Here is a 25850-nt window from a genome sequence, read left to right on the forward strand (position 1 = left end):
CCTGACCCAGCCTGGAGCAGTGAACTACAGACTTCGAACAGCAAGCAGTTGGAGAACCAGGCAGAATCCCCTGCTATGCTCAGCTAGAGCCCCTAAGGCAGCAGTGCCACCCAACAGATCTCCTGATCGGGAAAGAAGCACGGGCAAGTAGGGCCATTGCAGCGTGCTTCCCAACAGGGGAACACATTTGAGAGAATATAGCAGAGTGTGGAACCAAATGCTCTACGTCTGTCCGAAGCAAAGATAAGAAGCCTGAGGTTGCAAATTCTCTCATCTACACCCTATCCCCACTGGCATACACAAGACAACACCTAATCAACTAGCAACAACAGAACCAGGTTGCAGAGATATAAACCCAGGCGCAAACGAAACAACCCAACACCCACCCCACCATCACCTGCTGTCACCAATAGAGTAAGAAGAATTACGCTCATGCCAACGTTCCATGCAGTAGCAGCTAGAAAACACCTCCTATAGGCTACAGCACTGAGGGCAGTGGCTGTGGACAAGCAAGTCAGAGATTAAAATTCCAAAACGACAGGAAACAACATCACAATGAGGAGGAGTATCAAAAAAAGTAATGACTTAGAAGAAAGATCAAGCACTATCCGAAAAAAAAAGAACCAAAAACTAATCTCAATATCAGAGATGCAGGATGAAGACATAGAGGAATTACCAGATAAGGAATTTAAGAAATTAGTGATAAAATTCATCAAAGACAGCGAGAAGCACTGGGAAGAGTCCAAGAAATTCGAAAACCATGTCACTGCAGAAATAAATCAAGTCAAAAAGGGAATCCTCGATCTAGAGCACAAAATTGAGAGCTTAACCAACAGAATGAATACAGCAGAGGACAGGATATCAGAATTGGAAGACAATCAGAATGAAAGGCAGCAGCTCATCAAGCAGTTGGAGACAAATCTGGAGAAAGCCAACAGGTCAATACAGGAAATGAAAGACAACCTCAAAAAATCTAATATAAGAACAATAGGCCTCCCCAAAGGAGTGGAAAAGGAGATAGGCTTACAACAGGTTTTCAATGAGATAATACAGGAGAACTTCCAGAACACTGGAAATATAAATCCAGCACATATCCAGGAAGGACAAAGAACCCCCAACAGATTTGACCCAAAGAGATCCTCACCCAGACATGTAGTTCTCAAGCTCCCTTCATGCGAATACAAAAAAAAAAAAAAACTATTCTAAGACAAGTAAGAAGAAAGGATAAGATTACTTTCAGAGGAAGGCAAATCAGAATAACAGCCGATCTCTCAGAAGAAACACTCCAAGCAAGGAGAGAATGGGGTAAAACATTTCAAATCCTGAAACAAAACAACTGCCAATCGAGATTAATGTACCCAGCAAAGCTCTCATTTGTATTTGCAAATGAAGTCAAATCCTTTAACAGTAAAGAGAAACTCAAAGAATACATCAGCACAAAACCTGCACTAGAAAATCTCCACAGGAAGGTGCTAAACCCAGAAAGAAAAACTGAAAACCAAAATCAAAGATGGGTAATGGGAAGACCTCTCCACTAAAACCATACGAGGAAAGTCAACCAATCAGAGATCTTAATAGACACAAATCCAAACTTGCACGCTTACACACACACACATGGCAGCTCAAAATTACAACCTCTCAATATTATCTCTAAACACAAATGGATTAAACTCATCAGTCAAAAGACACAGATTAACAGAATGGATCAAAAAACAGAACACAAACATATGTTGCCTACAAGAGACACATCCAGATGTGAAGAAAATGAAAGTGAAGGGGTGGAAAAAGATATATCACACCAATGGACGAGAAAAAAAGACTGGGGTAGCGGTTCTATTTTCAGATGATATGGACTTCAATCTGACAAGCATTAAAAAGGACAGAGAAGGATATTATATGTTGGTGAAGGGAACGATCCATCAGGAAGTAATTACAATTGTGAACATATATGCACCTAACTCCAACGCGCCTAGCTACGTGAAGCAATTGCTTACAGACTTAAGGGGAGACATAGATACGCACACATTAAATATGGGTGATCTTAGAACTCCACTAACAACAATAGACAGATCAAAAAAACAAAAACTCAACAAAGAAACAACAGAGCTCATACAAACTTTAGAACAACCAGACTTAGAAGACATTTAAAGAACTTTTTATCCTAAGACCACAGATTATGCATTTTTTTCAGCAGTGCAAGGCACCTTCTCCAGGATCGACCACATGATAGGACAAAAAGCTAATCTACAAAACATCAAAAAGATAGGAATCATAGCATGTACCCTCTCAGACCACCACGGAATGAAACTGGAAATCAGCAATTCAAAATGCCCAAGGAAATACAGAAACACTTGGAGGTTGAAAAATTTGCTATTAAATGAACAATGGGTCAGAGAAGAAATCAAAGATGAAATAAAAAAAAATTATGGAAACCAATGAAAACTCTGACACAACATTCCAAAACTTGTGGGACACTGCCAAAGCAGTGCTACGGGACAAACTCATCACAATAGGAGCTCATGTCAAGGCTCAAGAGAGACCCCAAATACAGGAACTAAACACACACCTCCAGGAATTGGAAAAACAACAGCAGATGAGCCCCACATACAACAGGAAACAAGAAATCATCAAAACAAGTGAAGAAATTAATCAGATAGAAATAAAAAAACCAAACACAAAATCAATGAATCAAAAAGCTGGTTTTTTGAGAAGGTAAACAAAATAGACACCCCGCTGGCCCGTCTGACAAGGAAAAAACAAGAGAAAGCAAGAATTAACAGCATCAAAGATGAAAAAGGAAACATAACAACAGACACCACATGCATTAAGAACATAATTGGAATTTACTACAAAGCACTGTACTCCAACAAATCAGAAGACCACCAAGAAATGGAAAAGTTCTTAGATTCACACCACCTGCCAAAACTTAGCCCAGAGGCAACAAATGACCTGAACAAACACATAACTGTAGCAGAGATTGAATCACTGAATAACGATCTCCCAACAAAGAAAAGCCCAGGACCAGACGGCTTCACTACAGAATTCTACAAAACATTCTGAACAGAACTAACCCCAATCCTCTACAAACTCTTCAAAACAATAGAAAAGGAAGCAACCCTTCCAAACTCATTCTATGAAACCAACATTACCTTAATCCCAAAACCGGGCAGAGATCCAACAGAGAAAGAAAACTACAGACTTATCTCTTTGATGAACATTTATGCTAAGATACTCAAGAAAATCCTAGCCAATAGAATTCAAAAAATCTTCTGACAGACCATTCATCCAGATCAAGTAGGATTCATCCCTGGAATGCAGGGATGGTTCAACATCCGGAAATCCATCAATATATTACACCACATCCAAAAACTGAAAAACAAGAATCACATGATAGTATCAATAGACGCAGGAAAAGCTTTCGACAAAATCCAGGACAACTTCCTGCTAAAGATCTAACCAAGGTAGGCATAGATGGAAAAATGCACAACATAATCAAAGCAACATATGAAAAACCCAACGCCAGTGTCATACTAAATGGAGAAAAACTGGGGCCCTTCCCACTGAGATCTAGAATAAGACAGGGATGTCCGCTTTCCTCACTGCTATTCAACATAGTTCTAGAGGTACTCGCTGAGGCCATAAGACAAGAAAAAGAAATCAAAGGAATCCAAATGGGAAACGAAGAAGTCAAGTTTTCACTATACGCAGATGACATGATTCTTTATATAGAAGAGCCAAGAGGCTCAACACAGAAACAGGGTGGCAGGGTACAAAATTAATGAACAAAAATCAACAGCCATAGTGTATGCTAACAGCCCAAGTTGGAAAAAGATCTAACCAGCAAGATACCATTCAAAATAACAGAGAAATGTATGAAGTATCTACGAATAAATCTAACCAAAAACGTAGTTGACCTATTTCGGGAAAACTACAAACTAATTAAAAAAGAAATTGAACAAGACCTCAAAAGATGGAGTAACCTCCCATGCTCCTGGATAGGTAAAATCAATTTCATTAAAATGTCTATATTGCCAAAAGCAATATATACATTCAATGCAATTCAATTCAAATTGCCAAAAACATTCTTCATGGAACTGGAAACAATGATCCAAAGTTTCATCTGGAAACACAAAAAACCACGAATAGCTACAACCATCCTGAAGAATAGGAAGTTAGCAGGGGAAATCACAGTCCCACACCTCTGGACATACTATAGGGCAGTGGTTATCAAAACAGCCTGGTACTGGCACAAAGATAGAGAGGAAGATCAACGGAGCAGAATAGAAACAACAGAAGAGAACCCACACAGATACAGTCAAATAATCTTTGACAAAAAGGACAAACGATAATCCAGGCAAATGGGAAGGTCTGTTCAATAAATGCTGTTGGGACAACAGGTTGATAGCCTGTAGAAACAAAAACATAGACACACATCTATCACCATACACTAATATCAAATCTAAATGGATAAAATATCTAAACCTGCATCCACAAACCTTCAAACTTTTGGAAGAAAATGTTGGAAATACTCTGCAAGATCTAGAGGTAGGTCCCTACTTCCTAAAAAGGACACCAAAAGCAATAGCAATCAAGACCAAAATAAACAAATGGGATCTCATCAAACTAAGAAGCTTCTGCACAGCAAAGGAAACAATCAACAAAGTAAAAAAGCAGCCCACAGAATGGGAGATCTTGGCGCACGACATAGGTGATAGAGGGCTAATATCCAGAGCATACAAAGAACTACAAAACAGCCAAAACACCAAAATAAACAAGCCACTCAAGAAATGGGCACGGGAAATGGGCAGACATTTCACAAAGGAACAAACCCAAATGGCAAATAAACATGTGAAAAAATGCTCAAGCTCCCTGGCAATAAGGGAAATCTAAATTAAAACATCAATGAGATACCACCTAACGCCAATAAGACTGGCCCACATGAATAAAAGCACCAACAACACTTGTTGGCGAGGTTGCGGGAAAAAAGGAACCCTACTCCACTGCTGGTGGGGCTGCAGATTGTTTCAGCCTCTATGGAAATCAGTATGGAGAATATTCAAACAACTCAAAATTGACATACCGTATGACCCAGCTATAGCACTCCTAGGAATATATCCAAAAAACTTGTTTTACGAGAAACCAACATGCACTCCTATGTTCATAGCAGCACAATCAGTAATTGCAAAAACATGGAAACATAATGGCATTGCCCACTTTCCTATCCCCCTGAACCTTTTTTTCCTTTTTTCTTTTTTTTTCTTTTTCCTTTAACTGTAATTAACTATGTAAAGATTGTCAACAACAATACAATAATAAAACAAACAAACAAACAAACAAAAAGAAAAAAAAATGGAAACAATCAAAATTCCCATCAGCAGAGGTTTAGATAAGAAAGCTATGGTTCATCTACTCCATGGAATACTACTCAGCTATTAAAAAAAACAAAATGCAGCTCTTTGTGGCCAAATGGGCCCAACTGGAAACCATAATGCTAAGGGAAATGAACCAATCCCAAAAGGTTAGATACCACATGTTTGCCTTAATTTAAGATGATATAATGTTAAGCATAACATGTCATGTTATGGATGTTATGTCATATTTAGTATTTAAACTAAAATTGAACTGTGAATGGGGGGTCACAGAAAGTGGTTAAGAAATCGCCTTTATTTTTAACATGTTGACTGCTCAATACCATATCAATTAATCCCATAATGATGTTAATTGTTGCAGATGGTATGTTAGTGCTTTTATTTGACCGGGATGATATTCTGCTGTCTCTGCCCTCAGATCAGAAAGGGTCTCCCCAGTAAGTAGTTGGACTTGACTGTACTATAAGATGTTGGACTCTATGCTTGGCATATACTTGCAAAGAGGAAAGTTCAACTGAACTTGAACTATGGTATGCAACAAGGTGGAGGGACCCACCATGGGGGGCGTGGGGGGAGAATCCCAGATTCTATGTAATTACAACACAATGTAATTAATGAATAAATTTAATTTAAAAAAAAAGAAATTTTATTCTGATGTTGTGCCTCAGAGGGTTAGAATATAGGACACAGATTTCCAAAATATTTAAGGTATAAGACAAAGCTGTTTAAACTCAAGTGTGTCCTTTAATGCAAACTACAGCATTGTGTATTGTATTACTATTACTACTACTCATTTTGAGAGCACATGTACAAGCATATGGACATCAATAATACTGTCTAGACTTTGTTAAAATGGATTTTTTACGTCTCAAATTTTGTACACTGGTGGACAAAATGTATTTCATGGAGATATCTGTATCTTTGACAATGTACCTATTATAAAGTGACTGAATTTCCAAAAATAAAAAAAAATAAAAAAAAAAACAAGAACCAGTGAGTTTGAATCTACACATCAGGCACTGATTTATTCATCTCCTCTCTACTATACAAAAGAGAGTACTCTCCACACAGAGATGGCTCAATGTGCCCCTCCCCTACCCTGCAACGCTTCTTTGTATGACACAGGTTAGTTACAACCTTATTCGTAACTATTAGTATCAAAATGCATTGAGGTCTCTGGTGTTTTGCGTACAGCTTCCATGAAAAGCAAAGGCGATGTTCACAGATAATCAAGCTTGATGTACAGTTCAATTTCTTGACACAATCTTCAGAATAATGGGCTTCTTAGGCTTGAGGATTCCGTGTGTGGCTAATTTAGGGGGAATCTGCAACAATGAAGTAAACATACTGAGAAACAGAAAATTAAGCACAATCAATAACAGAAGCAAAACAGAAAAGCTACAATAACAATACTGAAATGTGCTAGCATCATTTCTGACCATATGGTTAACACATTTAGAAAAGTCTGATGAAGTTAATTTTTCTATGTTGAAACTTAAGTTGCTCTTGAGTGGATAACATATTTCAAGCTCATAAACAGTTCTGACCTTATGGAAAAGTCAATTGCATTTAGTAATGCAAACGAAAATATGTGCTTTTTGTTTCTAACATCTTCTCTTGTTTTCCAGCTGTACTGTGAATTGTAACTGCTGGAATTCTGAAGTTCTGAAGAGCTTTCTTGAATCCTCTTAGCTTCATTATCAGGGAGCCATTTATTTAGTGTGGGAGAGCATGCAATATTCTCATCTCAGTAAAGACAAGCTGCAGCAACTCCTCACAGACATGAACTAGAGCAGCATGAAGATGACTGGAAGCCTGACAAGGAGGAGTTATCTCTCACCACATGTGGCAGAGACCTGCTTTCCTGAAGTGATGAGTCCATTTCTTCACACATTTACAAACTTACACACTGAATTTCAGTTGGTGGCCAATTCTACTCTCCCAGCTTCCTCTGCAGAAAACATACTGAGGTCAAGGAGATGAATATTAAATGCAACTTAAACTCTAGACATAAGTTTCCTAGGGCCTTCCCTAGTAGGAATCTATGGCCATACTCTGTAATGATACTCTGCCACAGTTCATCACAAGACCAAAACCAGAGCAAGATGGAAAAAGATGAATACTGGACAGCTCCTGACAACCACTGGGACTGGGATTTTTAGCAGCCATTCCACCCAATCACATGTCAGTTCAAGCCTCTGTTACTGCATTTTCATGGTATTAACAGTTTGCACTTAAAGATAGAATCAAGAAGGTTATAAACTGAAACATCATGGGAGAGGAATTAAAAACACTAAATGAAAAGTAATTGTAAAAATGATAATATTCATGTGAGGGTTACAAAAGCATGCACTTCAGAACATCAAAATATAACAATTAATTTGCCTGCAAAAGGCATAGGCAAAGTCACATTAGTTCTCATCTATCATGATCATCACATTGGATATCTAAAACAAACCTAACACATGTGATGCTGACGATCAAATATAATGAACTATTCATTCTCACTGATTCTGTTCTATAAATTCTCATATTAATGGACATGAAGGCAAAAGATCACTGCTTATTATAAACATAACAAGTGATCATATTTGAATTTGAAATTCCACTTATACACATCTTTAGGAGATATACACAGAGATCTCTTGATAATATCATTTCAAATAAATTCCAAATCAAAGTCAAATCATTCTTCAACCTCTTTTTTTGCATGCTGACAGTGGGATGAGCCCCATAAAACACATTATTGAAAGATTATTCAAGGACGAAAGTGACACTAAAGAGTGTAGATTTGGGGAAGCATTCAGAGATGTAGGAAAAACAGAATTAAGAAAACAGTGTAGATATCTTGTGGCAGGGTGAGTTTGGGAGGGGTTTGGGCCTTGGGATTCGGAGGCAAGTGCCGCTCCTCACCGTGTGGCAGCTGTGGGGGGTGCCCCTGCTGGGTCGGACCCAATGCTGTGGGCTCAAGCCAAAGACACTGCCGCAAGGCAGTGAACGAGTCCTCCACCGTGTGGCAGCTGTGGGGGGTGCCCCTGCTGGGCCGGACCCAATGCTGTGGGCTCAAGCCAAAGACACTGCCGCAAGGCAGTGAACGAGTCCTCGGCCAGGGAGCTCTGGTGTATTGGTTGTCTGAATCGCTGCTTAGTTAGCTACTTGAGTCAAGGATGCTAAGTCACACTGTCTAAGGCAGAGGCCAGGACAAGTGAGGGACTGAGATAAGCTGAGTCAGAGTAACCACTGGCAGCCGCATGATCTACGGCTAGAAACAGGCCCAGTTGGGGAGGCATGGGGACACCTTACCTGGGTTGATGTTCCCACCAAGGGGCACTTGTGCTGGAAGGCGGATGCATTCTATCTAGGAAACAGTTGTAGTCACCCGAGGCATTAGTGTGGGCTGGGATTGGATGCACCAGGCCAGTTCAGATCCCAACACCATCTGGTGTCATGGAGAACCAGACGGTAGATGTGGGACTGATTAGGCTGGGTCTCAACCCCCTACTGAGCCATGCGTGAGCTGTACGGGGGTATGGACAAGGCTTGGCTGGGCTGAAACATCCAACAACAAGAACCAGAATGGGGTGAAAGCCAGCCAGGAAAAGCCACTGTTCCTGCTAGGACAGGAGGTAAACTGGGTAGGGTTGGCTCATGGACCCCCTGGTATGCGCAAAATCTGCCATTGGGAGGGGTTCTGATGGAGGAGCCTGGGCAACTTCTCTGGCAGGACACAGTCCCTGCAGGTAAGCGCAAGAAGCATGATAGGAAACAGCCCACAATAGGCCATGGAAAGTTTCCCACTATCACACACTCAGCATGGGTCAGGAGCAGACCAGGCTGAATCGGTTCATGTCACCGACTGGCAAATCTGATCACCAGAACAGAGTGTGGGATGAACCGGGTTTGGTTGCGACAAAACCAGTACACATTATGGAATGCCAGGGCGTGGTTGCCTATACTGGATATGAATGCAGCACCCAATAGGCACACGTGAGATCCAGGAAGGGAGGGGCAGAACCGGCAGGGGGATTAAGGGGCTGGTTCCCTCACCAGACAGCTACTCCCAATGGATAGCGTGGGCTGGGATAGAGACAGATCTGGCTAAGCAAGGCTACAACACCTGTGCGCTGCATGTGGACTAGATCAGGGAAAGGCCAGGCTGGGCTGATTGTTCCTGCTGGTGCAAGCATAAATTAGAGTGGGTGAGGGATGTATGGGCATAGCCACAGTAGCTGGCACTGGGGACTAATTCTGTCAAGTCAAATCACAGAACCACATAAAGAGTGCATAAACCGGGACAGAGAGACCTGAGAGGGAAAAAGTGGGTTCCCCCTTCTTGGGTCACTATTCCCGTGGGAGGGCATGAAAACTATGACGGGAGCTGGGATGGCTAGAGAGGCACTCAACAACACCCGTGAGGGCTGGATGGTTGAGTTGGTTAGATAGAACTAAGCTTTAATACCCATTGACAAGTACAAGAGGCAAATGGGATGTGGGACAGACTGGTCTACTGCTACACATACTGGCAAACCAGGGTAGGGGGCGGGCCTGGGTTATTGTGGGTCGCCCCAACTAAGCTGCAGCTCCCACTGGTTGATGCAAGGGCCGAACCAGACTGGACTGCAACACCCATTGAATCCAGTGCAACTCGGGACCGAAAACAGAACCAACTCAGCAATTGAAACCACCAGGTGATTGGGGTAATGGGCTGTGCTGGGCCCTGCGCTTGCTAGAACATACAAGAAACTGGTCTGGGAATACCTCAAAGTTTCTTTGGAGATCTCCCCAATTGAACTGCTGGATTCAGAACTCTAATCAAAAAAAGACAGAAGACAGAGCAGATCAATCATTCATCTCAGCTATATGTTGGCAGTGAAATATGGGGCACACGGAGACTTTATAATGGACCATATCAATCAGTGGACGACCTCATGGAGCGAAACTGGCAGCGATTCATAACCGGAGAACTATTAACACCACTCGAGCACATATCTCAGAGCATGCCCCACATCTGGGACTTGGGGTAGGTGGGAAACCGGGTGGGGCTTCTCCCTCAATATCCCCCTGTACCTCAGATACATGATGGAAACAATATGGACATAATAGTATTACCCACTTCCCTATATCCCCCTGAACCTTTTTTCTCCCTTTTTTTCTTTTTCTTTCTTTAACTGTAATTAATTATGTAAAGATTGTCAACAACAATACAATAAAATAGATTATAAAAAAGAAAACAGTGTAATGACAAAGCATTCTATTATAACACGAAAACAATCGGTTTTTGAAAAACCTGTCAGAAAAATATTCTCACTACATTAAGTACACTAACCTGGGTTTCCTTGCAAGGCTTGAAGGAGAAGTTCTGCATTAATCGGACCAGAGCAAGTTTTATGTTCATGAGAGCAAACCTCATGCCAATGCAATTTCGAGGACCAGCTCCAAAGGGAAGGTATACATAAGGATTAATATTGTCCTTGTTTTTCTTATTGAACCTGATTCCACAACAGAAATGACGACACATTAGTGATGCGTAGAATCACAAAAATCACTTAGTTGGACTTATCAATTGGACCTTTGAGATAATTATTGTTTGGCCATTCAAATCTTGCTATTATTGAACTTTCAGAATTCTAAATTGGAGAGCTGTTCCAGTTAGCAATTACCCTCACCACACAGGACTTTTCTGTCTTGTTGATGAGATAATGTGAGTGCTGTTCAAAAAGACACTTTGCACCTTAACATTATATTAAAGGTGGTGATGAGTTCACATTTTGGAATACATATGGGAAGTAAGGATGGAGGAAGGGAAAGCAGGTTCCTGCTTCAGCTGACAACCATATGGACATATGTTAACTGAGGAAAAAGATGATGTCTGCTAGTGTCTAAACAAAACTTTTCCCCCATTTTCTCTCTTCTCCAACCTCCTTTCCACCTGTCTTCCTCCTCATTCTCTTTCACCTTTCTTTCACTTCACTCCTTATCCATATACTTATTCTCTTTCCAAATTCTCCATCAAACACTCTTTGACATTACTCCCCACCAGCATACTTCTTCTCTCTTGCCATAATTGTTTAAGTGAGTTACTGACATGACATCTGATGCTATCATACTTTAATAACAGCAGTGATTTATTTTATATCTCTTCAATCAAGTCACAAATTATTTGAATATAAAGCTATCATTTCCTCATGCAATTCCTGGATAGTTGATGGTATTGAGAAAATAGTGTTTATACTGGGAAAACGACCATGGGATATTGTTCTTTGATTTTAAAATAGAGTTACAGTTTTGTACAATATCCTTAAATTTCTATAGTTTTTTCTTTTTGAAAAATTAATCTATCATTTTTATAAGGAAGTCAGATATACATGTAGGAGGAGTGACAGAGGTGAAGATTCCCATCTGCTTTTTCAAACCCAAAGTGGCCACAATTGCCCCCATAGACTTGTATTTCTCTCTTACATATGGGAATATTTCAAACATTCTCCAGCTTCAACATTGATAACATCCAGTGTTCTCATTGTTTGGCCCAAGCACTGACACTTAAAGGTTGATGACTAAAGTATTCGAAGAGAACCCTACAGACTTATCACTGAACATGAATAAAGCTACAGAAAGTAGATGTCCTGATTGCAGGACACAAAGAATTCATGGATTTCAAAACAAAGGGTTATGCGAACACTAATTTAATTGACTCATAATTACCACATGAGCACTCTGTGCCATCTGTAGGGCCAACATGCCCTCAACAAAATTTCTGTCAACAGGAAGTCCATCTGTAAGCGATAAAAATGTCTGCATCCCAAGACTTCTGACTTGCCAGCCAGTGTTCCATAAATTTCTTCACTTTTCCTTACCAAAACAACAATGGTAGCTGATCCACCATTTCCAAACTGTACAATGTGCAAAAGCCTGACCTATATTACTACTTCCAAGAATAGCAAACAGCTTTGGGAGCCAGTGACTTCACACTGAAAGAAGGATTCACTCACTACTAAGTAAGCATGTGGCCTGCCAGAAGATAGCAACTAGAACCAGGATCAGGGTGCAGGCCCCGGTCTCCCAAAGATTAATTCCACAGCTTAGCTTGTTTCTCAGAGGGTAACAGGATGGGCAATTTTGGCCTGATACATCTAGCAACTGGCTTAACCGCAACTTCCTGCTTCCTATTTGTCAAGTTATCTGCCAAGGGATTGGATAAACACTGGGAGGAACTCGAGGGATTTAGGGTGGCCACTTGAGGATTGGATAGACACTGGGAGGAACTCAAGGGATTTAGGGTGGCCACTACTGGGAGGAACTTGAAGGATTTAGGGTGGCCACTTGAGGACTGGATAAACACTGGCAGGAGCTAGACAGAGTATAAAAGAAAGCCTGGAGTTTCAATAAAGATCAATCTATCATCGATTGGCATTCGGTGTACTGCGTGTTGTCTTGTTGTCTTTTTTGTAACCCTAGTCCCTCCGCTCAGCTCGGGGTACGTGGTGACGCGGGCGTTGCCAACATCTGGATGTCCCACCAAGTTTGAGAAAGAGAGGATACGACGAAGGGTCGTCCCGGGAGGCTGGACAGCTGATTCAGGTAAGTGGGACATATTGTAAGTCTCTCCTAAACTGGTAGGAGAGGGAGTTTCATTTTGAAATATAGTTAGGTTTTAGTTTTATTTTGAAATATAGTTAGATTTTAGACTTATTTTGAAATATAACTAGGTTTTAGATTTTCTTTTGTAAGTTTTCGATTTATTTTGAAGTATAGTCAGGTTTTAGATTTATTTTGAAGTATAGTTAGGTCTTGGTGTTTAATTTATCCGGTGAAAAGTACGATAAAATGGGTTCTGCCTTCTCCCGGGATAAATTGGCCACCGAGCCTGAAGAACTTCTACATCAACTGGGGATGCCAGTTAAATTTAAAATGATTAGAAATTTTGTTAAAGCCATTCAATCTAGCAGTCCTTGGTTTATTGTTTCAGGCAACTTGAATATTCCTGATTGGGAACAGGTTAAGGCCAATTCACCATCCTGTTTACAAAAAGACCCAGATAATTTCCCCATTGTTAACATTTCTTTGTGGCGCTTAGTCCGTGATTCATTATTTACTCATAAAGTGAAAGTTGAGAGACAGTTAAGAGAAGTACAGACTACTTTTGAAGAAATCCAGGGGTGGGAAGTTCTACGGTCCTTGGAAGCCTGGAATGAGGCGGCCTCGAGTGAGGCCACCCGGAGTAAGACTTCTTCTTTAGAAGAGAGTGAGGTCTCTTCTTTAGAGGAGAGTGAAGCCTCTTCTTCAGATGAGAACGAGGCCTCTTCCTCAGAAGAGAGTGAGGACAAATGAGATGAGGAGGTTTTCTTAAAGTGGAAAATTAAGGATAAAGAGAAGGTTTTCTTAAAGCAGGAAATTAGGGACATTAAAAGAAAGTTAAAGAAAGCAAGAATAGGTGCACGTTCCTCTGGCAAATTGTCCAGTTCAAGACAACCACCATATGTCCCTAATTTTGTGACCCCTACCGCTCCTCCTGAGGAGGAAGCCACGGGCCATTCACCCAATAATTACCCCATGCGGCCATTGAGTGATGGCCTCACTGATCAGCCTGTGGGTGGGGTTCGATGCTTCCCTGTAATAGAGGTCCCAGTTCGAGGAGGTCCCCCTCACCGGGAGCATCAGCCCCTTCAATTTAAAGACCTCAAAAATGTAAAGCAGGCTGTTAAAGATTATGGTGCCCAGGCACCCTTTATTCTTGCACTCATAGAATCCTTTTCAACTTTGAATCTTACTCCTAGTGATTAGATGCAATTGTGCCGCTCTGCTCTCGATGGTGGCGACTTTCTCCTATGGAGAGGGGATTTTCAAGATAGGTGCAGATTCTTTGCTGAGCAGAACTGGGGGCTGGGGGACATGCAGATCGAAGCCTTGAAATGCTTACTGGCGCTGGACCTTTTGAGGGCATCCAACAACAAGTTAATTATCACCTAGGAGTTTATGCACAGATAGCAAATGCAGCCCTTGGAGCCTGGAAGGCCTTACCTAACGCTAATACAGGAGACCAGCTTTCCAAGGTCTTGCAAGGCCCTACAGAACCTTTTCAAGAATTTGTGGACCGTATTATGCAGGTTGCTACTAAGATCTTTGGTAACGTGGAACCAGCAATGCCAGTAATTAAGCATATAGCCTTTGAGAATGCTAATAAATATTGCCAGGATGCTTTCAGGTCCCACAGAGATAAGTCCCTGCATGATTATCTTAAAATTTGCAGACATATTGACTCCACCCATGCCCTTGGGCAAGTGATAGCAGCCGCTGTTCAACACCCTCAGCCCCACCCTAGGGTGCCTCCCAAAACCTGTTTCAGATGTGGACAACCTGGACATTTTAAAAAACAGTGCCCCAAAATTCCGCGACAAGGAAGATCACCCCCACAATCCTTGCAGGCCCCAGATCTTTGTCCAAGATGCCATAAAGGCTATCATTGGAGCAGTGATTGTAGGTCCAGATATGATGCCCAAGGCAATCCCCTATCGGGAAACGGGATCAGGGGCCCGCTCCGGGCCCCCCAACCTCAAGTGTATGGAGCCCAGCAGACACCTGTAACCTCTGGAACAGCGCAGACTCCTTCCAGAGTCCCTCTCCCACGGCGAGGAACACCGACATTTCAACCCTCCTCAGAGCAACACCAGGTAGCGCAGGACTGGACCTCTGTGCCACCTCCGGAGAGGTATTGACCCCGCTCCTGGGGCCCCAACGGATAAAAACAGGAGTCAGGGGCCCCTTGCCTAAGAATACCTTGGGCCTGATCCTAGGGAGAAGTAGTGCTACTATGCATGGAATCAGAGTACTCCCCGGAGTGATAGATGAGGTTACTCCAGCAAAAATAGAAGTCATGGCAGAATCAGCCAAAGGCACTATAATCATTCCACCAGGAGCTAGATTTGCCCAGCTGATCTTGATCCCCAAGGTTCCAACTGACAACCCCATTCTTAAGAGAGATAGACAAGGAGGATTTGGAGATTCTGGCCCCTTAGCATGTTGGGTCTCCCACATGCAAACCCGACCCACCTTACAGTTAGAGATAGAAGGGAGAAAATTCACAGGTTTACTTGATACCGGGGCTGACAGTACAGTTATATCCCAGGCACAGTGGCCAAGTTCCTGGCCATTAGAGGCCACCCCAACCGTTCTCCAAGGGATAGGAACTTCTCAGCCACAGAAAAGCGCCAGGTTGTTAAGGTGGAAGGATCAAGAGGGGCATTCAGGAGTTTTCCAGCCGTATGTCTTACCAGATATTCCTATCAATCTGTGGGGAAGAGATTTGTTGAGTGTCATGAATGTTGTATTGACCTCTCAGCCTGTGCCAAATATGCTTAATACACAGGGATACTTTCCTGGAAAAGGTTTGGGCAGACATCTTCAAGGTGACCCCCAACCAGTCTGTGACAGGGTTAAAAATTAGAGGCTGCAATGGAATTGGTAAAGGAACAGCTTGAGAGAAATTAAAAGAAGCCCATTGTTTACAGGTCTTTGCCTATATTTTAATATAACTCACAAAACAGGCATCCCTTATAATCCTCAGGGTCAAGCCATTGTTGAACGTTACAACCGTACCCTTAAAGTTTATCTAGAAAAAATAAAGAAGGGGGATGTGGCTGAGCATTGCAGCTCACCCCATTCCTTACTGGCATCTGCCATCTATGTGCTAAACTTTTTAACTGTCACTAATGATGTAGCTCCTGCAGAGTGCGATTGGCTTCGCCCTGCTAATGAGAATAAAGGCCAAGTAAAATGGAAAGATCTGGCCACAAATAAATGTACTAACCCCTAGATGGGTTCCCGAGAGACTTACACGACAAATCTCCTTGGCTCCAACTCAGCATAATCCCACTCCTAATGATGTTCTTGCAGGATAGGAGACCCTGACAGCAGTGGCGCAACTTCCTGGTATCCTGCCCATGTGAAACGCAGATCCCCAGCTGCTCCCCGATTTACCATCATATATGTGTTACCCCTGTGAAATGGCATTTAACTGGCAGCATGGATGTTTTAGGAGCAAAGCGCAATCTTGGCCATGGGGCTGATGGTCGTAGCCATGATTGCAGTACTATTTACACTTCTTTACCGCCTATGCAGGCAACAAGCCTGGGAGCAGGTCATTATTTGACAAACCATGATGCCTTTAGCTGTGGAAAACCCTAGCGCTCAAGTTTTGTTGAACATGGTATGATGGGCAGCCAGAGCCGGGTAAGATCTGGCAGCGCTGATGACCAACCTAAGACAGGGATTTCCCAGGTGGGGCTCCCCATGACGGGTAAGGCGTCAACTGACTGCTGGACAACCTAAGACAGGCGTCCATTAAAAAAAAAAAAAAACAAAAAAAGAGGGGGACATGCAGGCCCCGGTCTCCCAAGGATTAACTCCACAGCTTAGCTTGTTTCTCAGAGGGTAACAGGATGGGCAATTTTGGCCTGATACATCTAGCAACTGGCTTAACCGCAACTTCCTGCTTCCTATTTGTCAAGTTATCTGCCAAGGGATTGGATAAACACTGGGAGGAACTCGAGGGATTTAGGGTGGCCACTTGAGGATTGGATAGACACTGGGAGGAACTCAAGGGATTTAGGGTGGCCACTACTGGGAGGAACTTGAAGGATTTAGGGTGGCCACTTGAGGACTGGATAAACACTGGCAGGAGCTAGACAGAGTATAAAAGAAAGCCTGGAGTTTCAATAAAGATCAATCTATCATCGATTGGCATTCGGTGTACTGCGTGTTGTCTTGTTGTCTTTTTTGTAACCCTAGTCCCTCCGCTCAGCTCGGGGTACGTGGTGACGCGGGCGTTGCCAACATCCGGGCACCCAGACTCTCTTGACCTGACTGACTCTTCTGTCCATCCGCAATGAGGACTTCTCATTAGCACATCTTGTGGTTTTACAATTGCTTTACAGGAAGAGGCCACCAGATGCAAATTGGAAAGCTTTTCTATAAGTACTATGACATTTCACACCCAAAGTAATTAGCATAGGAAAACTGGAAAGAAGTTTTAAAAGCCTGCACACTTAAAATAAACTACAGTTAATAAATTACAGCTAAATGCAAATATTACCAAAACTATATAAATATTTATATGTATATACTGTCTGTGTATCAGTAGAAGACAACATCCAAGATCCACAATAATACACAATCCACACACTCAAGTCCATAATAGGAAATTACATAGCATTTTCAGAGCCTCCTTGTATAATTTAAGCTTATGAGAAGCAACAACAACAATTTGGATTTAAGCATGACAATAGTATGCTTTCTCCAATTATCAGTTTGGACAATTTTGAAAACAATCATTATTTTTCCATAAGAAAAGCTTCTAAAAATAAGGTATACAAATGATTCTACCCTCACAAGTTCCTTATCTTCACAGATATTTACCACATATGCTTGAGCAAGATTGTTTCAACGTAGGTTCCCCTTTCCAGGGATCCTGTACCTTTCAGGGCGAAACTCACAAGGCTTTGTCCAGTACTTCAGATCTTGGTGAAGGGCATAGGTCGGAATTGCCACAATTGTCCCTTTAGGAATGAATACCCCATTTATTTCAATGTCTTTCTTGCATATCCTCTCAATTCTGGTAGCAAGTGGGTATAATCTGAGAGTTTCATTCACCACCATGTCAAGATATTCCATCTGCATGACAGCATCATATGTGACAAGCATCTGGGCAGAAACAAACAGATTTTGACAAAATGAGATTTGAAATTGAAACAGATGTGTCCTCCATCCTGTTCAATGAACAGTGCCTCCAGATGTGGAAAGTAGTTGTGAACAAGGAGATTTTGTGGACAAACCCCTAACCAGGCTCAGAAATCATGAGCATGGCCTTACAATGCTCATGCTTTCTCATGTGTATGAAAGAGATAAACATTGGGCATGGCATGGTTGCCTAATGGCTAAAGAACTCGCCTTGCATGTGCTGGGGTCCTCTATGGGTGCTGGATCCAAATAGGGCAGCCCCACTTCTCCTCCAGGTCCCTGCCTGTGGTCTGGGACAGCAGTGGAGGACAGCCCAAAGCGTTGGGACTCTGCACCTGCATGGGAGACCCAAAAGAATCTCCTGGCTCCTGGCTTCAGATTGGCTCAGTTCTGGCTGTTGCAGCCACTTGGAGAATCAATCATTGGATGAAAGATCTTTCTCTCTGTCTCTGCTCCTCTCTGTATATCTTTCAATTAAAAAATGATGAATCATTTTTAAAAAGACAGATGAACAGAGTAGAACACTGTGCTTAAAGAAAATAGGCAGGGCCCAGTGTGATGGCGTAATGGTTAAAGTCCTCACCTTACATGCCTGGGATCGCATATGGTTGCCGGTTCTAATCCCAGTGGCCCTGCTTCCCACCCAGCTCCCTGCTTGTTGCCTAGAAAAGCAGTTGAAGATGGCCCAAAGCCTTGGGACCCTACACCCATGTGGGAGACCCGGAAGAGCTCCTGGGTCCTGGCTTCAGATTGGCTTAGCTCCAGCCGTTGTGGTCACTTGGGGAGTGAACCATCGGACGGGAGATCTTCCTCTCTGTCTCTCCTCCTCTCTGTATATCTGCCTTTCAATAAAAGTAACAAAATAAATCTTTAAAAAACAAACAAACAAACAAACAAAAAATATGCAAAGTCACAGTCACCTCTCAAAGAGAGGCTACAGCACTGCCAACAAAATGGACCATTAAAAGCAGAGAATCCCTCAATTTGCCTCAGAATTTTCTCCTCAAAAATGCTGGTTGGAAACTGCTTTGGCCCCATATAAAATATCTGAAAGGGCCAAGATTGGCATGTAGCAGGTGAAGCCACCGCTTTCAATGACACCATCCCTCATGAGGGTCAGGAGGTATCTATTCCATTTTCATCCATCTCACAGATAATGATCTGAAAATGGCAACATAGTGCATGCCAGGACTTTCTGTCCCAGTCACCATTAAGGGAGACCATAAGCAACTCTGATTCCTGCCTTCATCCTGATGTCACACTTGTCATTGTGGACATAAAGGAGTGACAAGAAAATGAAAGATCTCTCTGTCCCTCCTTCTCTTTTTTCCTTTCTCTGCATTTATCTCTCAAAATAACTGAAGAAAGAAATAGTTTTTCTAATTGTCCAACTAGGCCCCCGTTATTTTTTTTTATATATGTGTTAATATGACAATAAATTCAGGTCAACTGAGGTTCTACAGAGATAGGAAAACACTTTCACTCCATATATTATTTCTAGAATTGTCCCTCGTGCATACCTTAAGGCTGTGTTTATCTGGCCATCAAATAGCCATGCCACACTAGATTCCAGGCTCCTTCACAATCAAGAGCAGACACCCTGAATAATCTCTTGTCTTTTTTAACACTGGTGGTGTGAATGGAGGATGAGAATGGCAGGAAACAGAACACAGTCTGCCTCCCTAGGCCAGTCTGGACAGCCCTGGCCAGCTTCACCCACGCAACAGCTCAACAAGACAAAATCCAGTCAAATGAAGCAGACCTAATGACCACAGACTTGAGTAACAAAGACTCCTTCTAGGTGCCTTTGTGGATTCTTGCACCTGACACGTAGGACAAACACTGATTTACCAAGTTGTTATAGTTCTGTGAGTAGCACCTTCAGCCCCTTTTCCCCATGAGTTTTTCTCCTTAGATTATTCCTTTTCTTGTAAATGAAGTATCTTCACTGCATACTTTGCAAGCAGTTCCCTGAACAGTGCTCTAGAGGCATTCTATCAAGACACTACTCCTGTCCCACAGTTCACCCATCCCAAGTACCACTCATTCACTCACCTTATTGGAAAAAGCTGTATCAATCTCCTGCTGCAGTTTCTGCTGAACATCAGGGTGAGTGGCCAATAAATACATGATGAAAGAAAGAGTATTGCTAGTGGTCTCATAGCCACCAAAAAGAAACATAATTGACTGGGCTACCAATTCTGTATCAGTCAGAGCTAACAAGAGAAGAAAAAGATTTTAAGCAGAGTAGGTCACTGTGAGTCACCCTATAGTAGATGAAAAATTCCATATTGCCGGGGTCCGTGTAATGGATGTAGGGAAACAGGAAGGTGTGAGACACATTGCTTCCATTGCAGGCAGGGCCGCGAAGGAACTCCCCGCCGAGCAGGGCTCCGGCAGGACGTTGTTTTGATCACCTGAATGCAGCCCGCTTTCCATTGCCCGACACCGGACTTCCCCACTGAGTTTTCAGTAATCTGCCTAGGCATTGTCTGCCCCTGCGGAGTTAACAGTTGATGTATGGTATCTGTGCTAGCTTGGAAGTTGATGTTATTGATATTTGCTTCTAGCATAAAGGTTTTTGCCTACTACTGCTACGGCTGCCACCATTGCTATGTTAATCAAAGGTGTCCCGTCCCCAGGTGCCAGGGACTTGTTTACAGCCTTTTCTCTCCCATTGATGTATTAGTCAAAGGTGTCCCATCCCCAGGCACCAGGGACTTGTTTACAGCTCTTCCTCTCCTATTGACGGTATGCTAATCAAGGGTGCTAACTCCCCAGGTGTGGGGAAAACCCATTCTTTCCCTTCTCTGATCTTTGGATCTCGCCTCCTGTTTCACATTTCCTCTCTTAGTTGATTCAAGAGGTATGAGCCTGCCTTAGGTGAGACAAATGGCAAAATTATCTTTAGCAACACCCATTTAATCATGACGTAAAAAGTCTGAGCCAGAGTTTAACTGATTCTGTATAAATAAAGCGGACGGCTTTATTGCCGTGTCCACTATCTTCAAGGAATTCTGGTGGTCCGTCTCTTTCTTTGCGCTGACTCCACGCACACTTCGCGGGTTTCGAGCCTCGGCTGGAGCTGGACTCCGGCACCATATATAAACAGATGTTATTGTACACCAAGTTAAGCTACCGCCTACAAAGACAGCATTGGATTTGACTGCTGGAATCACGTCTAGGTTCCTGATTCTAATTCAGCATTCTGGTAGTGATTCTGGAAGGGAAAAAAAAAAAATATGGCTCCACTACTTGTGTCCCTGAACATGCACAATAGATTTCAACAGAGTTTCAGGTTCTTGGATTATCTCTGCCCAGCCCCAGTCTTGGCAGCCATGTGTGGAATCAATCAGTGATGGAGGGATACTCACTCTCTGGTTCCCACTTTAATTCTTATTTTAAATAAATAAATACTTAAAGGAACAAAAAGTTTACAAAAATTTCAAAATTATTGTAGGAAAAAAATGTGCAAATATGCAGCAGGTTGGCTCAATTGGCTAATGCTTCACCTCCCATGGCCAGCATTATGTAGGGTGCCAGTATTTATCCCAGCTTTTCTACTTCCCATCCAGCTCCCTGCTTACAGTCTGGGAAAGCAACAGAATAGGATCAAAGGTAAGGGTTATGCAATGGCATGGGGGAGTATGAAAAAGCCCCTGACTCTCGGTTTAGGATTGGCTAAACTCTTGTCATTGTGGCAGTTAGAGAGTAAATCAGTGGTTCAAGTCTTTTCTGTTTTTCCTTTACTCTGTAAATCTGATTAGCATTTCCAATAGAAATTTTAAAAAAGAAAAAAAAATGAAGAAGAAATTCAGTGTTAAAAATGAATGTTATTCACACAGAGCCAGAAAAAAATATTTCCTTGAGTTCACTTTATCCCAGCTTATCCCATGCACTGCCATCCTCTCTTCATTACAACATCCTCATCACCAATTCAGTTAGGTGATGTCAGGAGAATGCTTCTCTGTCACACATGCACAGTGCAACCAGTACACCATTTGGATAATATGGAGTATCATTGTCCTTAAGGAAAATACATTAAATTCTACTTATAATATTTGAAAACACTGAGTGTAAAATAATGACTTTACTGTATAAAAACTAAAGGATGTTTCACTTATGTATATGTGAGTTAAATTAAGGGGACAAGAATGGGCTACAGATAAAATTGTGACATTTAGAATGTAGTCCAAGGATGAACTGCAGCTAGGAGCTCACGAAAAATTCAGATTTCCAGCAACAATTACACAGGACAACATGGAAATTCTTCAGAATTCTGAAAATAGATCTACCATCTGACACAGCCATTTTTCCCTCTGAGTTTCCCATGCATGCTTGGTTACCTTTGTAGGAATCAACTTCCTTGGAATTCTGGGAGTTAATCATCAGTTGTAGAAAATCGACTCGGTGCTGAAAGAGAAAGATCAAAGCAAGATAACCTATGTCACAAGTCCATCAGGAGTTCAGCAGTGCAGCTGCTCTCTGAGGAGACCCCACTCAAGTCTAGAGTTCTGCCTGGAGTGGCCTGAGTCATCATCTCAATACTATATCTCAAAACGATCATATGGCTGAAACTCCAAAACCTGGGCAAAAAAAGAACACCCTCATGCAAGTAGCATCACATTTTACCTTTTTCTTATCTTTGAGACGTTCTTCTTTAATCTTTTCAACAGAGGTTATCAAAAAATCTGTAACATCTCTGGGGTACCTAGTGACATTCAATGCTTCATATACTGGGGTGAGGAAGGGAAAGAGTGCTACAGGAAAAAGACAAAAAAAAATGATAAGGAAAAGCAAATTTTATGTAGCATAATTATAATCTCTGAATCAGGACAGTAAAAGACCTCAGGGTTCTCAACAAGGAAGCATTCCCTCAGTGTTCTCTTTAGTCTTCCAGAACAAACACTGAGCAATTGCACAACCACATACAGAGGCCATTACTAGAATGGGCCATCAATGGCCTTTTCTTCATTTTTGCAATGAAAGGGTCCTGGAATGAAGCTCACTGGATAGAATGGCACAAGTGACTGCAATTGAAGAACAAGGTACTTAACACATTCCTTAAAATGAACTGTAGACTTTTGGTGACAAAGCTTAGAAAACATCCTAAGAAACATCTAATCAGAAGTGCAATGACCAAGAGCAATAGAAGAGACAGGCACGATGAATATTACTAATGCCTCCCCCCAAAAACGAAGTAAAAATATTTATCAACTGTGAAGTAAACTGAGGAATACTTTGAGGAAATGGGGGATAAAGAATTTTAAAAGTGGCATTCCTTTGCTGAGATGGTGGGGGGTGGATGGGTAAGGGTTTGTATCAGCTCATGGGAGCCTGAGGATATGGGCTTGGTAGGGGCAGGGGGGCATCACCAGTGGGGCAATGGGGACCTTAGAGTTCACATCTAAGCAGGCAAACAAACCTGGAGAATTCCTCATGTTCTTGGTGCCAGGTGAAGTGAGGAGAGGGGAAGGCAGAGCCACAGGGCAACATGCTGCCCTGGTATGCTGGTTGACCAGGCCTGGAAAACTACAATAGGCATGAATTATGGATAGGTAAAGGGGTAAAGCAATAGTCTAGCACATGTACCAGCAGCTTGGGACTCTGGGTGGGCAGGTAGAGCTCTGTATCAGCACACCACTCACTGGGCTTGCAAAGGTTGAGCTGGAGAACACAGGCACTGATGGGCACAAGGATTGTGGATTCATTAGGGAAAGGGGTAAAGGGATATGTGGAAGGGAGGACCACTCAGGGAGTTTGTTGCAGTAAGAAATGATTCCTGAGGAACTCCTAGCAACAAGGCCACTGTAATTGAAGAACTTTATGGTCTGACTGATGTACTGCAAAATGGGAGACCTGAGTTGGGCTTGTTAGCATGAAATACTGCTGACCACCACAGACCAGCCCACACAAAAGCTAGGGCTAGGGTCCTTCCTGGCAGGATTAGATCACAGTATCTGACAGTGAGTGTTGTCATAGGGGATGGGTAATATTAGGCTGGCCCGTGACACCAGCACAATAGGGAAGCAGGTCCAGGGGTAGATTCTGTGGGCGATATGTGGGCCTAACCCTCAGGAATCACAAGTACTGCTGGTTAGCTTAAGATTTGGGATAGTGCAGGGCTGAGCTAGGCATGACCATGGAACCTAACCTACCAACACTCATTGATAGTGGGGCTAGGAACAGGCACAGCAGGTTCCAGTTGTAGCTCCCATATATGCACCACAAAACAGGATATGGGGCAGAACAGGTCAAAACGTTACCCAGCTCATGCAATGCCTGGGATGAAAGGGCAAGCTATGCCAGGTATGGATCTACACCACCTGGCATGTGTGAGATCTAGGCTTGGGATTGGACAAGGTGAGGAACTTTGGAAACTCCCCTGGTGGGCCATAGTTCTGGCTATTGAGCACATGTTTCAGGCCTGGGCAATGGGCATGCTCCCCATGGTAGCTCTACCCACTGAGAAGTGTGTGGGATGGTTTTGAAAGACCATGGAAGAGGCAGGGCCAAGCAAACCTTAACACAATGACAAGTACAAAACTATGCGGGAGTTTGGATCATGCCAGGCTTGGCTATCATACCTACCAGTTTGCATGAGGCAGAGATGGGAACAGACTGAGCAAGGCCTGGATGCAGCACTGCCTACAGGATTTGGGAGTAAGGCCAGCCAAGTCAGGCTAGGCTACAGCATCTGAAGGCAAAACGCAAGACAGGGGAGGGGGGATACCAAACTAGGCCAGAGCAACCAGTGGCATGCACATCATCCGTGCCTGGGAACAAACCTGGTTGTGGAGTTAAGAGGACACCAAGGCTGAGTAGGGACATAATTGGTGAGTGCAAGGTTTCAGTGGGGGCTGTAATCTGGTCTGGGCATGGCTGTAATGTACTTCGGCAAGGGTGTGGACCATTATGGTGTGTGACACACTAGATTACAATCCAGAACCCACTGGTGCTAATGAGAACCAGGGTGGGTGAAAGACAGCCATGTGTGAGCTTTGCCTGGGTGTGGACTAGGCTTTGGTGGCCCAAGCACCCAGCAATAAGAACCCACGTTTGTGAGGTCAGCTCAGGAAAGGACACTGTTCCTCTTAGGACAGGATGTGTTTTAAGTCGGCTGGGCATGGACCCACCAGTATGTGAGAGACCTGACACTGGGACAGTATCTGATGGAGGGGCATGGGGAACTCCTCTCTTGGTACACAGTCCCTGTAGGTAAGCACAAGATTCAATGCAGGATGCAGCCAAGACCAGGCCAGTTTATGGCTCAGGTCTGGGGCAAGCCAGGATGGGCCAGTTCATATCACCCTCTGGCGAATCTGAGCACAACAAAGTGGTGTGGGTTGGACAAGTTGGGCCACAATACCAGCCAGTTCACATTATGGCTGGGACTGGAGGAGGCAAGCAAGACTGAGCCATGGTAGAACTCCGACTGGCAAATGTAGATGTGAGGGGCCCATGCAAGACTGGAAAACATTTAAAGCAATGAAGAACAGCACATAGTGATCAAAGAATCCAAACAGCAAGAAGAGATCAACTGACAGGTTTATTAGGATCTTATTTTTTTTTATCTCTAAATTTAATTGTTTTTCTCTCTTACTTTTCTTTGCTAGTGTGGGTAAAACAGTGCTTTGCTCAACTTCTTTTAAAATAATGGCTTGTTCCTAAGAACCAGGACTGGAGGCAAGTCTGGCTAGACAGGTGCTGATACCCACTGGCCAGAGTGTGGGGTGGAGGGTGGAGTAG

At 42.9% G+C, this 25850-nt stretch overlaps 1 protein-coding gene across 1 annotated transcript in view; it reads right to left on the reverse strand.

The window, feature by feature from the left end:
- Positions 1–6616: 6616 nt before the first annotated feature.
- The window catches only part of LOC131483200 (cytochrome P450 3A6-like), a 53830-nt gene continuing 34596 nt past the window's right edge, over positions 6617–25850 (reverse strand). The window contains exons 8-13 of the mRNA XM_058680606.1: positions 22734–22861; positions 22448–22514; positions 20157–20317; positions 17839–18065; positions 10696–10858; positions 6617–6694 (exon numbers count right to left, since the gene is read on the reverse strand). Of these exons, the coding sequence (XP_058536589.1) occupies positions 6617–6694; positions 10696–10858; positions 17839–18065; positions 20157–20317; positions 22448–22514; positions 22734–22861 (824 nt within the window). The remainder of the gene's footprint in view (positions 6695–10695; positions 10859–17838; positions 18066–20156; positions 20318–22447; positions 22515–22733; positions 22862–25850) is intronic.

This window comes from Ochotona princeps, chromosome 24, assembly GCF_030435755.1.
Source record: "Ochotona princeps isolate mOchPri1 chromosome 24, mOchPri1.hap1, whole genome shotgun sequence".
Taxonomy (NCBI): Eukaryota; Metazoa; Chordata; class Mammalia; order Lagomorpha; family Ochotonidae; genus Ochotona; species Ochotona princeps.